At 42.8% G+C, this 16,879-nt stretch overlaps 1 protein-coding gene across 7 annotated transcripts in view; it reads left to right on the plus strand.

Annotated features, from left to right (window-relative positions):
- TIAM1 (TIAM Rac1 associated GEF 1) overlaps positions 1-16,879 on the plus strand; it is a 195,181-nt gene that overhangs the window by 166,128 nt on the left and 12,174 nt on the right. For 3 of the 7 annotated variants that reach the window (XM_037377655.1, XM_037377656.1, XM_037377657.1), the window contains 5 exons: positions 4,359-4,465; positions 13,281-13,460; positions 13,905-13,973; positions 14,274-14,399; positions 16,265-16,373. In XM_037377655.1, coding sequence (XP_037233552.1) covers positions 4,359-4,465; positions 13,281-13,460; positions 13,905-13,973; positions 14,274-14,399; positions 16,265-16,373 — 591 coding nt within the window. Of the gene's footprint in view, positions 1-4,358; positions 4,466-7,109; positions 8,986-13,280; positions 13,461-13,904; positions 13,974-14,273; positions 14,400-16,264; positions 16,374-16,879 lie in introns of those variants that run through there. The other 4 variants (XM_037377658.1, XM_037377659.1, XM_037377660.1 and 1 more) reach the window with 4 other exon arrangements.

Here is a 16,879-nt window from a genome sequence, read left to right on the forward strand (position 1 = left end):
TAATCTGGGAGATAGTTCCCTAACAATTCGTATTCAAGTTGTTCAGTTTAACGATGGAGTCTTTTCTGAAAGGTACTCTGTTGTCATAATGGGGCCATTCCCCAGCAGCATTTAGAAATGGCAATTTCTGTTTAAGGAAGTTACTGTTGAGCTCAAGTAAGTTGATAACTTTTTCTTTTAAGACTACAGTCAAACATGAGGTGCTGAAAGCACTTGGCCACTGAAACCTTTGTAGCCCTTCTCGCAGGAGCACTGACACCTAAGTGACTTGGCTGGGATTCAGCTGGGGTAGTCACGTTCCGCCTGGTCCATATTTCTTCTGTGGTTTCAGCTCAGATGAGGTTCGCTCCTTATTTCCTGCTGAAGGTGATTAAGCAATCACTATATTTTACTTCCAGTATTGCTGATTGTCATCGGTGAAAGAAATACGGAGGAGCACAACACGCCTTTTGCAGGGAGCAAGCGGTGGCAGGCAGGCAGGGAAGGACACCAGGCTGAGCTCCTGTCCCTGGCACTTGTTGGCCAGCTGCGGCAGCCCCAGAGCTCTGCCTCAGTCGCATGGCAAGGTGTAGTGTGGGTTGCTGAGACGTGTAAAACAACCGCCTTGGGAGACTGAGGCACCTTAAAGTTACAAACCAAAGCTTTCAGCCATCTGAGCGTACAACGTGCTGCAGATGGCTGCCCTTGCCAGCACTGAGCACTTCCCCAGTGCTGCCACCGGGAGGATTACCTTCAGTATCGCCCATTCCACATACTCAGAAATAAAGCATCGAGATGCAGAGTTTTCTGATTTGTGTGCTGCTTTTTTGTGTTAGTAGGATGTGCACTTCTGAGCTTTGCACCCCAGCTGACAGAGCTGGGCTAGGAATATTTATTTCTGCTGTATTAAAAAAAAATGTATAATCTGGCACCAAGAAGTGGACTTCAAGAGCAATATCAAATATTGTGGAAGTCTCATTAAAATCTTGAGCAACAGCAACTCTGCAAATTGGAAGCAGCAGCCATGGAAAATCTTAGCCAAGTGTTGGCATGGTGCTTAAGCTTGTGATTCTCCAGGCCTTTAAGCCCCAGAACCTTTGCTCCAGTGATATAAGACTCCCTTTCATTTTGCTAGTTTTAGCCATAAGTAGGAGTTATTTAATGGGCATTAGTCATAATGTCACAGATATTACACTGCTGAGGCAACTTGGGAGCTCGTGTGACCTCCATCTGTGCTGGTGGCCGCATGGATTTGACCCCCATTTCCTCCTGCATTTCCCTTTCTAATTCCTTAATGTCAAGTGAAGCCCATGTGTTACCATCCCTAGTAGTGGCTGGGCAACGTTTAGGTGCTGCAGAAGGAAATGAACATATTGCCCTCTGAGCTCCTTGCAGAGCCGAATAAAGATTTACAGGGCAAAAATAAAATGATGTAGTGAACCTGACAGAAATGGGATGGTAACTGGAAGGTATTAAAAGGCCGGGACGTGCGACATTATTGAACTGATTGCCTACGTTTAACAGCGCGCAGATAAACCTGCTAAAGTCGACATTGACTTTGGCAGCTTAAGACATTAGAAATACCCTGAGCACATGTGCTGTGTGGCTGCTCATTAAGGCGTGAGTGAACGATTGCTGTCTACTGGGTAAAAGTGTTTATACTGCAGGAAACAGATTAAGTGGTGTTTTAATATACAGGAAAAGAAAAAGTGGTGGCTTAAAAGCAAAAATGAAAACCCCCAAACAAACATTATTTGCCTTGGCTTGGGGTGAGAAACAGCTGTAAGATGTATTTCACACAGCTTGTAATGGGAAGTTAATTGCAGGGAAAAAACACAGACTGCTCCAGACAAATTATGACACATAGCACATTTTTTTTTTCATATTTTTTAATGGATAGCTTAAGGGTTTTAAGGATTTTTTCACACATTAATAGAGAGACCAGAAAGCTGATAGTCCAAGTTGATAAAATATGGGCAAGGCTCAGAAACCTAATTTTTTACAGAAAAAACACTTCTTCAAATAGATTTTGTGTTGCCAAACAACCCCTACAGGCATATCTTTTTAAAAAGTAAACCTATCTTTTAAGAAAAGAGTCATGTCTTCCAGAAGTTCAGCTATGAACTACCTTTTATGTCTTTTTAATTTTATTTCATGTCCAGTTTAGCTCCATCCCATTATATACGTTCTGAATTTATTTCCAGGTTTCTGATTTCCACTTTTTCCAAATTATTTGCAGACTCAAAAAAGTGGAAATCTTGTACAGTCGTGCAAATTGGTTTTGGTGATGGTGGCTGAAAGCTTGCAAGAACAACAGCTGAAGCTGGGTACTGAGGAACCCAAACCTGGATCTCTGCCATCAGTCTTGATGGAGAGAAACTTACCTAGGATGTGTCTGCCAACTAACATTGTGCATTAAAATAAAACTCCTTGAAAGAAGAGCGGTGGCTTTTCAATTGCAGCGAAGGGGCAGCAGAATTTTCCTTATGAATTTAGGAAACATATTTCCTTGAGACTATAATTTCTGGACCATGAAATATATTTCATTCCAGTATAAATATAAACAAATACACTAGGTGTGTATCAGGTGGTTCTTTTTTTAAAAAAATCTCTTGATTTTAAAGCAGCTTGCCATTTTTATTTTAATTAAAAAGACCATCCACTATCATAGTCTTTTTGGCCAAACCACACAGTATTTAACTGAAATATATCAGTGTAACAAATAGGTGTTACCATCACTATGGCCTTTTTACTCAGCATTGCTGTCTAGCCAAATGCTTCTTATACACAAATAGATGTGACTTAGCTAAATTGAAATGTCTAATTGAAAAATAGCAAGTAACGTGAAAGTCACCATGGGACTAACATGGAAATGGTGCTGTGTCTGATGTGCTAAATCACTGTTAATCGTTGTAAATGTCCATGTTCCAGCTGGACCAGTGGGTGCTCACAACACGATAGTGCGCTGTTGGGCTGCTTCTATTTGTAGGTCTAGCAAACAAAAAAAACCCCAAGACTGGTTTAAAAAAAATTGTATTCTGTTACAGAACAGTGTCAGTTTGCCACCAAAAGGTTTAAATGCTGCATGCTAACAATACAGCCAAAGTTATGTTAATATAGTCTGTTGAGTCTTGGGTTTTAAAAGGGAGGGATTTTCTGTGTTGCAGCATCCATTGAACTTTGATTAGGCTTTTTCACATTACCTGAAGAATAAATGTAATGTAATGGAATAAAAGGTATAATCCCTGGTGGGACATTGTCCTGTTTGTGTGGCAGGATGCAGGCAGGGAGGCATACTCAGATACCATCCTTCCCTATCCAGCCCCAGAAGTGGCAGCACACCACAGAAAAAAACCCTCATCCTTATGGGGTTGAGGGGAGGAGAGGGGAAAGTTAAAAGGAATTAATGTTTGGACTCAGTTACTGTAAAGTACCTCTTTATGCTGGCTTGAAGGTCATTTGACGCATGTAGGAGAATCCCAGCAGAGTTCAGTCCATCACTGGGCGTTATAATTTGCCATAACTAGAAGCTGAACATACATGAAATCTGTTTTTCTGTGAAGACTGGCTAATATGTAGTAATACTGCTTCTTACATCTATTTGAGTCAGAGGATGAGATTCCCAAAAAAGTTATTTGTGCACAGAGGTCTCAGGCTGAGATTAGTTCTCTTTCTTTCATCACTTGCCGGTAATTCATCATTTACTTACAAGAGGTCACAAACGAGTTTTTAGCTGTGTTATCAGCGTAGTCTCGGGAAGACTGCTCAGGCACAGAGGTGCATAGTTGTGGCCACGTACTGATGGAAATGAAATCTAGTTTTCAGTTGATGTATTAGACTCCTAAAATCTGCTAAAACCAGATTTGCTTCCTTAAAAATCAACATAGAAACTCAGTAGTGGGTGTGTTAAACCAAAGCTGCAAGCAATTTAAAATCATCACATTCAGCTTAACTCAGAAGAAGGGCTGACTGAGACTTGCTTCTTGGCATGACTTGCCCGTTCACATACTGCAGTTTCCATTTGAAACCACTGAAGTATAAAGGTAGGCAATTGCTTGCCAGCCAAGAAATTAATGCTAAATGTAAGAATTTAAATGTGGCACTTTAGCCTTATCTCTGAATCAGCTTTCGTAGTTTCCAAGTAAGTAACGTGTCTGGCCATAACTTGTGTATTTTTACACCTATAGTTAAACCTGGCCCCTGCTCTAAACCAAGGTAGTCCTTTGGGGCCATTGAGTGCCTCTGGCATAACACCTTGTGGGCATGTACTTGTGTACAGGATGGGGCCTGGCCCTCCATGGGAGCTCCACGTCTGTTGCACCCAGCTTTTGGAATTTTTTGAAATTATGGTTGGGTTTTCATGCGCATCTCAATTTCAGCAGGGCACTCGCTTTGTGGCGACCCGGACAGCTCTGTTGAGACAGCTCCAGAGGAGGCAGAAGCACAAGACTTGGAGTCATCTGATGAGGCCGATAAGATGAGCAAGGTGAGAAAGTTTCATTTTCACATGAAATGGAGTGAAAGTGCAGTACAGTCACAGCTGATGTGCTGGCTTCACAGCTGCACACAATTAAAGCATCTTTCCTGGGAAAATGTTAATCTTACTTTTGAGGTGTTTACGGATGCTATTGAATGTAACAAATTACAGCTTTGATTATGGCACATCACTACCTCTTAAGCAAGACTTGTGCCCTTTTTCCAGGGTTGATTCACATCTTCAGTAACTTCTGATAATATTCCCACATAGCTTTTAAATGGGCTAGTTTATCACCTCCTTCACCAGAGCAGGTCAGCTAAAGCAAAAGATCAGGTGGGTTATTACAATTTGTTATTATTTCTTGATTTCTAGGCATAGGAGGAATATAAGTTAAACAATATTTCCCTAAATCAATAGCATAGTGCACATGCTAGTTTTTAAATGCAAACTAATTATAGCCAATCTACATTAAATTGAAGCAAACCTCTCCAATTATAGCTAAGAGGTTGTGCAAATGGATTGCTAATTGCCATCTATTGAGGGATGGGTTTTGCAGTGGTTGGTAGTTCGCACTTGCTGTGGTACTGGCAGGCTTTATACAGCATTAGATGTGATGATTAGTATCTTTTGAGGCAAAATCAAGTGACATTATTTTAAAGACACTGATTGCTTTTAGGTATTTGTTGCATAGGTGGTGATGAGAGCTTACAGCTATTTTTCTACAGAATTAACGATCTAATGAGAATCAGATCTCACACAGTTTGTGCTTACGTACAGGTGTGTTTTTTCTCAGCTCTTGTTTTAACTAAAATGTGTTATAGTGAGCTCTGAGCTGGTCCCTGTGCTGTTCTACTTGTCATTGTAGTGAAAGGAAGGAAAAGACCTTGGCCTCTCGTTTCCTGATCTCTTATGTCATGCTAGCCTGTAGTTTTGTCTTTGATAGCCAGACAGTGGAAGTCAGATAAGAGAAAACATTCCTATGCATGAAATATATACATGCTGAGAAGGTGATTACTTGTACAGTTTGTTTCCAGGTTTTATTACAGAACTTCTTCTTGTAAGTACAAAGAATTTCTTCTTTAGTAAGTGCAAGTGTTTGTTGATACTTTGGGATTTTTAACTGTAAATATGTGGGATTTTCATATGCTCTGCAAATAGTCTCTTCTGTTAAACACTGAAGCTGTGGAAGAGCACGGAGCATAACACATAGCTGCTCGGGGAATAAATGTTCTGTGTTTTCTGTAGCTTTCTATTTCTGAACTGTGTGACAGGCTGTGGGGTTCCATTTTGCATCTTGCCTCCTGGATCTTCAGAGATGTAATTGCCTGGAGCAAGGCGTAAGGATTACATGATTAGCTCTGTGGCTCAGCAGATTTAGTTAAACTGAGAAATGTGCATTAGCAGCACTAATGCTTAATATTCGTATATTGGAAGAGTAGCTTGTAACTCTAACAAGCCTTTGTTTCCAACGAGAGGAACACTTGTCTTTTCTGTAAATGAAATGTTGATATCAGTACATGTTTTCTTTTAAAATTCAGAAAAATGTCTTGGTTTGTTTGTGTGATATCGAGGGGAGTGAGGCATTTTACTTTTCATTCTGGTTGTTATGGGGCAAGCTCCTTGAAATGGTCTTCCATAAAAAAAGATATATAATGTGCTCAACTTGGCATACTCATGAATGCTGCTGTCCCTGTTTGTATAGAAGAGCTCTGTACCAAGTGGGCTTTCTTTGTGGTTCCTCTCTAACAAAAGCTACAGAACCCCCCAAATTATTCTGCAGTGCCTGTAGAGAATTCTAGTATATGGTGTAGGGGAGTAAAGAAGCTCAATCAACGGGAGGATTTTCCCAGTCCCATTGCTTTTCTGTGTTCTTGGGAAAGTTGATCTGTGTGGGGAGTGAGGAGTCTCCAACACATCTTTTTCTGTGGAAAGTCACCAGCCAGCTGGCATGGTGAGGAAAAAAGCAAAGGTGTTTTCCTGTCCATGCACTGCCACACCTTTCCATGCCTCTAGGATTATGGCACAGAAGATTAAGCTGATGTCCTCAGCGCTGTTTTACAGGGGTTATTTTTGTACGTGGGAAGTGGAACACCCTGCCCTTTTACCACCAGGAGGGGCATGTTCCCCTGTGATGCCATTACTGCCACAGCTTCCAGACTCCCTCAGATGGAGGAGTTCAGGGGAGACTTTCTTTATTTTCTGCCCTTCTTGGCAAAAGCAGGGCAGGAGCACTCTTCTCCATTCGCCGCTGGGCAGCAGAGGAAATCCATTTTAACTGCGCTGGAGCCTCCCAGCTAAATGCAGAGTTCTCCTTCTTTCAGCCCAGATGCAGCATTAGTAGCTGAAGATCCGAAAATAGCTTTTGGGTTGTCTTTTGCCTTGCGATAGCATGATCCTGAGGCAGGGCTTAATCCTGCAAACATCACTGTTCTGTGCCGTGGTGCTGGTGGTCTGCTGATGCCCACAGAGCGCTGCAGAGGAGGAGAGCCCAGAGCTGCTCTGAGGAAGGTTGCCAGCTCTCCAGCCAGCAAAGCGATCCTAGGGGAGAGTTAATAATTCATGGGAAAAGGAGAGGAACGCAGTGCTGCAGCTGTCCTTCATCTGCTCTTGTAGCACAGGCTGGGTAGGCTTTTTATGAAGGTAAGCTGTGTGAAATTCTACCTAAAGCTGCGCTTGGGTCCCTTCTGACTTACTTGTAACTTTCTCATGTAGGTGATACATGGTTGTATACAACACAGGAGATACTCAAATGTGTCTTCCCTTCTCCTCCTTCTCCTCCCTCCCAGCTGTCTCTTTCCCTTCCCCCAGCCCAGCATGTGTGCACGTGGGTGTATGTTTCCTTAGTAGTGGTGCATTTGTTTCTTAATCTGCAAAAGCCTCCAAGCTGTTGATGGTGGTGAAGGATTTGGAGGGTACACCAGTGCTCTGAGAATTCCTCCGTTTCCTGAAAATCTTATCTTCTGTAAAGACCTGATAACGTGAAGTTTACTTCTCTACCACTGTTGTCAAAGGAATCATTATAATAATAAGCAAAAATTAAATGTCTGTAGAACTATTCTGATAAAATACTAGAAACCTGTTTCCAAGGTGGGTTGAGGCAGTAGCAAGCAGCTAGGCTTTCTGGATGCAACTATTTTCCTTTAAGCCGTGCAGCTGTCAGTGGTCTGAGTTGTGCTCCCAGTTGCTTGTGCTCTGGGGTGGGCTCCTGACTTTCCTTTCTTCCTCCATGTCATGTGGGAGCCAAAGGGAAGAGAGCTGGGAGGGAGAAGAGTGGAGAAAAAGAAAGCCTGCTCTCTGCCATCTCTTCAGGTTTGCTTTCACCTAGCATGGGAATTAAAGTTGCAGGCTGTTTATGAAATGGAGGTGATGCCCCTTTATCAGTTTCCAGCTCAACAGAATATCAGGAACGTTTCATACCAGAGTAATTTTTTTAAACGGTGACTTGCCTCTGTGGTGACCTGTTTTGGCCTTTTAAATACTGTAAAGTAAACAGAGGTTCAAAGGAGGTACCCTGAAAACTGAGCGTATGTGTGAGTTCGTAATGTTGCAGGTTACCAACGGCTAAGATAGGTGTTGTGTTGCATCTCAAGATCAATCTTTGTGCATTTTTTTCACTGTTAATAGCCCTTTGAATTTAATTGGGAATGTGTTTTAAAACCTGTCATCAGTTAAAATACTGTAGGATGCTCATTTCTCCCTGTTTCTAATTAAAGACATCTGCCTCTTGAAATGAAAGCTAATTACCTTGCAGCACTTGTGCTTGGGAGAGCATGCCCTAATGGGCTGTGTGTGTACATGCTTATACCATTTAGAGGTATTTTTTCCAAGAAAATAGGTCGTCGTCTTTCTGCAGCATTAGTCAAGACCAGAATTAAGTCTCAAAAGCTTCAATGTGTTGCAATAGATGTCAAAGGATTAAAACAGGGATTTGAAGGGTAGGTTTTCCAGTAGCGTAACTGGCTCTTTTAAGTTCTTTTAATTCTGTGCCTCTGTCCCTTCAGATGTTTAATATTCTTCAGCAGTGCTGTTCGTAGCCAATCGGCTCATGCTCAGCTACAGGCAACAGACATTTATATTCCTGAGCTGTCTTCACCTCCGCTTTGCTGCATTTCAGCCTCTCTGCTGAAGTTTTCCTCTTAACGAGTCTATGAAAAGCGGTGTTGAGTTCTCAGCTTCAACTGGTAGCTGGCTCTTAATTCCAGCTGATGCGGTGAGCGAACGAGGCCAGCGGCAAATGACACATGCAGAAAGGCTTTGCTTAGAGAAATATGGTCACTGCTCTTCCTTATTAGAATACAGCCGTATTCTGTGTTGCATGCCAAGTAAACAGTGTGGAGTATCTGTCTGGAGTGGGAAAGCCTGTTGGACCAGCTGAATATGTGGAGAAATGGGATTTTTCCTCCTAGATGAGTGACAGCTCTGGCTATACTGCCTTTCCAGCGATGTCGGCTCTTTGGAGAGTTAACCGTAAACTCAAGAACGAAAGCGCTGGGAGAGCTGGCGATTCTCTGTACCGTATGCTGTATTTGGTGAGCAGATCTACTGTGCAACACAACTAGTCTAAGTAATTAGCAGTTAAATGAATTTTCATGCTGTTTTAATTTTCACGTTATAAATTCGAGGCTGAGCTGTAACATATATATCCTGTAGAGGCTTTTTGTTACCGTGCAATGTCGTTAGCAGTCCTGGCAATGCGTGAAAGGATGCAATTTACCTGAGTTTTGTTTGGGAGATCAGTACTGCTTAGAGTTTGCCATCCGTGGCAGACAGAGGTGCTGTGTGCCATTCAAGGGGGCGATCTGCCTCATGTGCAGGCACCCCTATGCCTTTATACGGTAAGCGCAACAGGAATTGGCATTCCACTTTCAAAACTATAGGGCAGGCAGCCAAAACTCCCCACTGCAGCATCAATATGTTTGATGAGTTTAAGGGCTTGCTCCTCCTGCATGGGAAGGATGAGCTTAGCTCCTCTGCTGAGCCCCCTGCAGAGGAGGGGTTAATGTACTTGCAAAGTAAACCTCACTTTACAGCCCAGTTGTGCCAGCCCTCCATCTCATTTTAGGGTTGCTAGACGGGATTGCTCAAAGGATTGTGCTTGAAGTGTGGTGCCCTAATTCTCCTAGAGAAATCCTGGTTCGGTGCTATCATTGTCACAGCTGGCAAACAGAGCTGGTACTGGAAGGTAAAAGGATCTCTTTCTGTTCCAGACCTTCCCTACTCTGTCCACTTTCTCTAGGAAAATGGGAATAGAGAGGCTTTTGTTAATACCGTTTGAGAGTTTTTAGCAAAATAGCTGCGTTATGAACCTCCCTTGGTGCAATATGCATCTGTTTTCTGTCTAGAAATTGATATATTTTTTTTAATGTAAATATAAGGTAGCGAGAATCACATTCAGGAATGAAACAAGACAGTTGTCATGGATAGTCTTGCACCTCACTCATAAGAGAGAAGCAACAGTATGCTTTATTGATAAAAGCAGCAAGTTAACAAAGTTCAATGGTTAATGTGACAGCGGTTTAACGACATCCAGTGGCAAGGTACCCTTGATTATTTACTGCATAGAGGACAGGGTCAGGCAAACCTGTCAAGGAGACCCCCCCATTGAGCCATGAGGCTCAGAAGGGACCCCCTTGCATTCTAAACTCCTCAAAGAGGAGTGTAGGTGTGGCTGGATCCACTCCTGGTCCCAGACTTGGTCATTGGTTTATGTCTAAAGGATTATATATGCACAATCATTCCTCTGTATCACTTCGCTATGTATCACTTCACAAAGATTTCACAGTTTAGTGTGCTGTTAATCACATACTGAGAATCTCTTGTGGCAAGGAGTCTTTCAACCTCCAGGAGTAACCCTGGGAGGCATCCCTACTCAAGGGGACATCCTGGCGTACAGCTCGCTGCTGTGCAGGAGGGTTCAACGGGCCCTGGGCTGGCTACTATTTATAGAGAATATAATTGACTTATGATCATATTTGCCTACCAGCAAGACATCTGGCTCACCATTCTAGACAACCCTCGGCTACCGTATTCCCATCCATCCGCCAAAGTCCAGAGTAAGGTGGATGCAGCCGTCACAACCCCCACTGGTGGTTATGGCTTAAGTGGCTGGGGAGGAGCACACCGCCACAGCGGTTTGTTCAGTGAGCAAGCAAGAGAACGGGTTTGTGAACGTTATTGTGGGAGACTTTTCATCTGTCCAAGGAGTATTGGGTGAGTGGTGCTTGGGGAATGCATAAAAAGCTGTGAGGCAGGACACCGGCAAGGCAGAGCTCAGTTGCTGCTGGCTGGAGCTGGGCATGGCTGAAGCCAGTGAGCAGATGATTAAGCGTGCACAAGTGGAGATAAGGCTTTTAAAAGTCTTTTACACTTCCTTTTTGGCATATGGGTGTAGCTGTTCCTTCTGGGGCAGACTGCATGCCTGTATGAAGGTTATCTAATTTTCAGGTTCTCACTGGTGTTTAGCTGGTGTTCCATGGTGTAAGTGGATTTGCGCTCTCTTTCTGGGTGACCCATCTTTCCCTGCAACTTACTGCAAATGCATGCACAGGATGTCGAGCTGTCTGCGGGCTATCAAGCATGAACTGCTTAAAACACATTCCATACTGTGTTTTATACATTATGTAACTATTTTTATTTCTACATTTGGTTCTTGAAATGCCACTGGATATGTCTTCCTCAAATACTGTTTCATAAAATCGTCTTACAAAGCTAAACATCTGTGAGCAAACCCCTGCATGTCCTGGGTCTCTGCAGGCTCAGATTAACATCCATTAATTGTCAGTTCTTTGTCCCTTTCCAGCAGAGCAGATAACGCGGGCAGGTTTTTTCACTTGTGCTGAAGCCAGGCTTTCACGTACTGCACTTTGTGAATTCGGGGCGGTTGGGATCAACATTGCACCGGTTGAAATCTAATGCAAACTTAACCTAAAAGTTTGGGTTTGTACTTATATGTAGCGCATATGTATATATAAGCATACATATAGCATAAGCATATATACAGCTTAAGTATAACCTGCATATATAGAGATACAATGCTTTATACTTGAGTGCAGTGAATATAGTGGAACCTTGCTGAGGAATGGAAGGAATTACTTTAATAGATCTTAACTCACAGTGACACATGCCATTACCAGAGGCTGGGTCAGTTGGAAGTGGACTGGTTCAGCTCACTGCTTACTCCAGTCCTCAATTTACAAGATTGTTCCTTTCTTCCTCATCCGAGTTAAGCCTCAGATACTCGATGAATATATTTCCTGTAATAAACTGTGTCCAATAGGCATTTTTGTATAGACAGTCAGCTACTTTTAGTAACTTTCAGTAAAATTAGTTTGTTGCTTACACTTTTGTCCTGAAGAAATTTATCCTTTGCGTAATAAGCATCTTTACTAATACGCCTTACAGTGGTACACTTGGGTGAACATTTACAGGCATAAGACACCTTGAAGGATAGCAACTGTATTATGGCAGGAAATCCCTTACTTGTCACTAGCATGTTTAATGCTCCTCTTGGCCTCGTGGCATGGTATGTGCACTGAGAGGGGAAAGTATGTATGAGCAGGCTGTGCAGCTTAAAAAATGTGGAGATTTTTCAGCACTGAGCCATTGCAGAGGTGTGGGGTAGTGCAGGTTCTGGGTGAGGTTGTTGCTACCAGTTGGTGGGATTGATCTCCCAGGGGGCACGGCTCTGTCTCCAGACTGCATGGTGGTGATGCGCTTTTTTTCTTTTTTCTTACCACCCCGCACGCCACCCCACCCCACCCACTGGGATATGTGTGTGGGGGTGTTCCTCTTCTCCTCTCTTTGCATATTTTCTGAACAGGCTAATTTTGGGTCAGTCATTTTACTGTGAACTGGAGGGCTATAGAGGCAGTGCCAGCAAATCACTAAATCTGAGTTAAGATACCATGTAGGCATTAGATGCAGAAGGTTAGAGGTGTGATCAAGTGCAGCAGCTCTTTGGCCTCCTGTGCCCCCTCCGGGTCTCTGGGAGGGATGGAGACCCTGCGTGCCACTGCTGGGGCAACCCTAGAAGCCTGGGGCTGTCGTCACAGACACAGACTATACCTGCTCCAAACTTTTCAGCATAACAAAAGATGCAAGATGACGATGTAACATGAGGGAGGGAAGAGAGGATAACTGTCTTTACACATAGACAGCTGATTAAATGTTACAGAAACCAGCTAGATGTAGCAGCTCTGAAAAAACTGACTTACCGGGAAGAAACTCACCCTGCAAGACATGTTTCCAGACACAAAACAGGTATACAGTTACTTTCTGAAAGAGCTTGCCTTTGAATACTTGAGAGTCTTTGGTTCCCCTGATGACTCTGCTTCCTGGAAAAACAGCTCAAAAGGTTTCTGTCTCTGTGTTGTCTCCTTGGCTGTGTTGACACAGCTATTCACAGGACTGTTGCAGACTAGATTAGGGAACTGGCAGAGGGCTGGGGTGTGTGTTTTGTTTGCATGGTCATTTTTGGTTCCTGATTCCTAGGCCTTCTTGTTTGTTTGTTTTTCAATCTGAAATGCTGGACCAGCCTATTTAAATTAAAGTTCATGCTTATCTGAAACCAGGAATGTTGTTGAACAGCACTTCAATTAACTTGAATTGTGCAACTCGGTTATTCCCCCCCCCCCCCCTTATCCCCAGTCACTGAGAGAGAGGATAGACAGATATATGAAATGATGTGTGCACTTCTGGACTTTGGTGCCTGTCAAAAAGCCCTCAAGCTGCAACTGCTTAACTGCAAAGGCTTCTCAGCTCTATCATTCCTACAGCTCTTACTTAAAATATTACCGCTGGTCTTTCCTCTTCCTTCTTTTTGAAGAGTACAGAGCAGGTCGCTGCTTTCTGTCGCAGTCTGCATGAAATGAACTCTTCTGATTCAAGTGCTCATCCTCAGGAATTTACAGGACCACAGCTGGCCACCATGAGACAACTCACAGATGCAGATAAACTGCGAAAGGTTATCTGTGAACTTCTCGAGACAGAACGCACCTACGTCAAAGTAAGGGGTTTTGATGTGTTGCTTCAGTCCACACTAATATTTCTGCTCCATCTGGAAAACTTTGTTAGTTTCTTCTCTAATAATTCAAAGTATGTTTCATGCATGTATCTTTTGTTTAACTGACATTCAGTTCTACAATTTGTCCCTAGAATAGTGACTTAAGCCTCTGTAATAAGTAGGCTTTCCGAATTCTTATGCTGTCATTTGGAATTACTTAGCTGGTGTGCAGAGGAACACTGCTCAATGAGAGCTGGTAATGATTTTATAAGTAAAACTACGTAAATGTTTCCTTTTACTGTCTTAAATTCTGTGAAATCTAGCTCTTTTATGTGTGAAAGGGAAAAATTCATAGATAGATCATAGGTAAACGGTGATCTTTGCCACCTCTATATATTCAGAAGCAGTTTGAAGAACCGACATGGGAATCTTTTTCTGAATTTTTAGGACTTAAATTGTCTCATGGAGAGATACCTGAAGCCTCTACAAAAAGAAACGTTTCTCACACCAGATGAGGTATGTTAACTGTTGCTTATCTTTTTGCTGGATAGCTTATGCACACCCCTCTTCTCCACCCACCCCCCTGCTTGACTTGCTTGTTTGAGCAAGGGCTATGGAGAAATTCTGAATTCCATTTCTTTTAAAATAACGGATTGAGTAGAGCATAAAGGTACTGCTCAGTAATGTGTAGTCTGTAGGTTTTTTCCTGACATTACATTGATTATACAATTGGACTGAGAATTACTGAAAGTCTAGAAAACATGATTTAGCTGCAAAGTGATACTTTCAGCATCTTGCTTTTTTTTCTCTTACTAGCTGGATGTTCTTTTTGGGAACCTGACTGAAATGGTAGCATTTCAGGTAGAGTTCTTGAAAACTCTCGAAGATGGAGTAAGGCTGGTTCCAGACCTGGAAAAGCTTGAAAAAGTTGAACAATTTAAGGTAATCCCGTTGTTTACGTTTGGAGTAGTCCTTTAACACTCTTCATCATATTTGCCTCACTACTGTCACTGCTCATGTAAAAACCTACATCTACTTACACTAGAGGTTATTTTTTTTAGCTAATACTGAAGCTGTTAGAAAAACATCCTGCTACAGTTGTAGGTTTTGCTACATTTAGCCGTGTAGAGCACTAGAAATCTCAAACGTCATGTGCTTTTAGACGCTATTCTTGCCCTTCTGCCAGATTTCTTGTCTTGGGCTGTCAGGAAAAACTAGAAATGGAAAGTTACACAAAATCTTTGTTCTGACAAGTCTAATGTAGTAGTTCAGAAGCCCACTAGGGCTACAGATCAGAACCGTAAATTGAATTCTGTATTGGGACTTTTGGTGCATAGCAGAACTATATGGCAAATACTTTCACTTATCAGCAGATGTGCATCAAAGATAGAAATGTAAACTAAAGATATATTAGAAAAAAAGGAAGATGTGGAAACAGAAATTTTGTTTTATTTCTGATGCAGTCATGTATTGAATATATGGCAAGAAGCTAATGCAATGTTTTGTCTTTGGAGAATTTGACTCTTGCTTTGAACACTTATGTTGGCAGAGGACAGGATGTCTTTATGAATAATAATAATAATTCCACTGGGATTGCTCTTCAGCTAACATACAGCCCTAGAAGAACTACTGAAAGAGTGTGTCTTTTTGAGCCTGTGTGGCTTTGCTACCAGGTGCTTGTTTAAAATAAGCATCAATCATGAACGCTGCCCTCAGCATAACTAGAACAGAGCTTTTGTTTTGTAGGAAATGTGCCCTTAATGGAGAGCACAGAGATACTTTTTTTTCTTCTTTTTAAGTGGAGGAAGCCTCTGTGACCACTGTGTCATCTGAGCCTTGAGAGGATTGTGGAAGAAGCCTCCTTATGGAGAGAACTCTCTCTTCCGAGCGCTGCTGCTTCCACCTTTTTCCATAAGAAGTGCATCAGCTTCACTTTTAGTTCTGTCCTATGGGTGTTGTCTGACCGCAGCGTGCAAAATGGGACTCCAGGGTTTTGTGGCTCCAGTTCTGCAGTTTGCTTCCCTCTGCTGACTGTAGGCAAGCTGCCTATGCATTGTCTCATCTCCCCACCCCATGTTGTCTTGTTCTTAAGTGGGTAGGGGAGAAAATGCTTGTCTATGGCATAGACATCTTAGGGAAAGATTGTGTTTGGTCCTTAAGACAAACTCATTTTGAAGAGAGTGAAGACCTTGGTGTGTTTATGCAGAGGGATAATAGTCTTGCAGCTCATTAGTGTCTTGATCTGTTATGAAGTCAGATACATCCAGTCCTTTCTGTGGCCTCTGGTCATTGCTTAGACCAACAGGATTTTAAGCTCAGGGTTAAATACTTTTCTGGAGCTGTGAACCTAGTTCCCTCTATAGTCAGTGATGTTTCAACAGGACAGCATGGCTGTGACCACATTTAACAAAACAATCACCACCCAACCTGAAGTACCTTGCTCTACAGCAGAGATGTGAGCATGGGTTAGGTGTGACAACACCTGTGGTTTCTAAACTCTCTCTGTCACTGTACCTTTCCTCCTTTGCCTGCGTCCGACAAACAGTACAGTGTCTCCAGGTCATCCTAACTGGAACTTGCCTCATGATGTTAATCACATAGCTCAAATCCACAGATCAAGGCTAGGCCTGTTTCTTGCTAGATGCTGTGAAAACACTCTAAAAGTGCAGTGTCCTGTTATCCAAAAGCTAAATGGAAACTTCAGGTGACATGGAAGAAGGGAAGATAACAAATAACTCTAACAACTGGTTTTCATGTGCTGTTTTTTCCCTAATGCCTTTTTTTTTTTTTTTTTTTTTAAATCCTAGAAAGTGTTGTTTTCCTTGGGTGGATCCTTTCTTTACTATGCTGACCGGTTCAAGCTGTACAGCGCCTTCTGTGCCAGCCACACAAAAGTCCCCAAAGTACTGGTGAAAGGTAAGAGCCGTGTGTTGGACAAATGCATGTTGGGCATGCAGAGAGAGAGAGAGAGAGAGGTGTTGCAGTGACCTGTTGGTTTGAGCTGGCACAGGTTGTGCCTGTGGATGAGGAGAGGTGGCCGCTGCACCCCAGACCACGCGGGGCAAGTTGCGGCAGAGGAGTGGGGGCATGTGTGTGCCTGGTTGCTCTCCAGGAGACTTTGCAGTAGGGAAGTAAGTCCATCTGGCCTGAGAGGCTTGCAGAGAGCTCCGTGCTATGGGTGATCTTGGACCACCATCCGTGGCATGATACCTGAGTAGCCCACTACAAGGTGTCGTTAACCTCGCATGTAGCTTTTCCCCACACACTTAATTTGTTCTCCCCTGACATGTTCAGTTTCATTTCAGTCATGTGAGGAGTGGAAAGATTTCATAAATGGGCAATGTGGGCTGTGCTAATGGATCACTGTGTACTTTGGAACCAGGAGTGGTGATGCTTGTAATGAACTCTGGATCCTCCCTGAG

This window comes from Falco rusticolus, chromosome 2 (assembly GCF_015220075.1).
Source record: "Falco rusticolus isolate bFalRus1 chromosome 2, bFalRus1.pri, whole genome shotgun sequence".
NCBI lineage: Eukaryota > Metazoa > Chordata > Aves > Falconiformes > Falconidae > Falco > Falco rusticolus.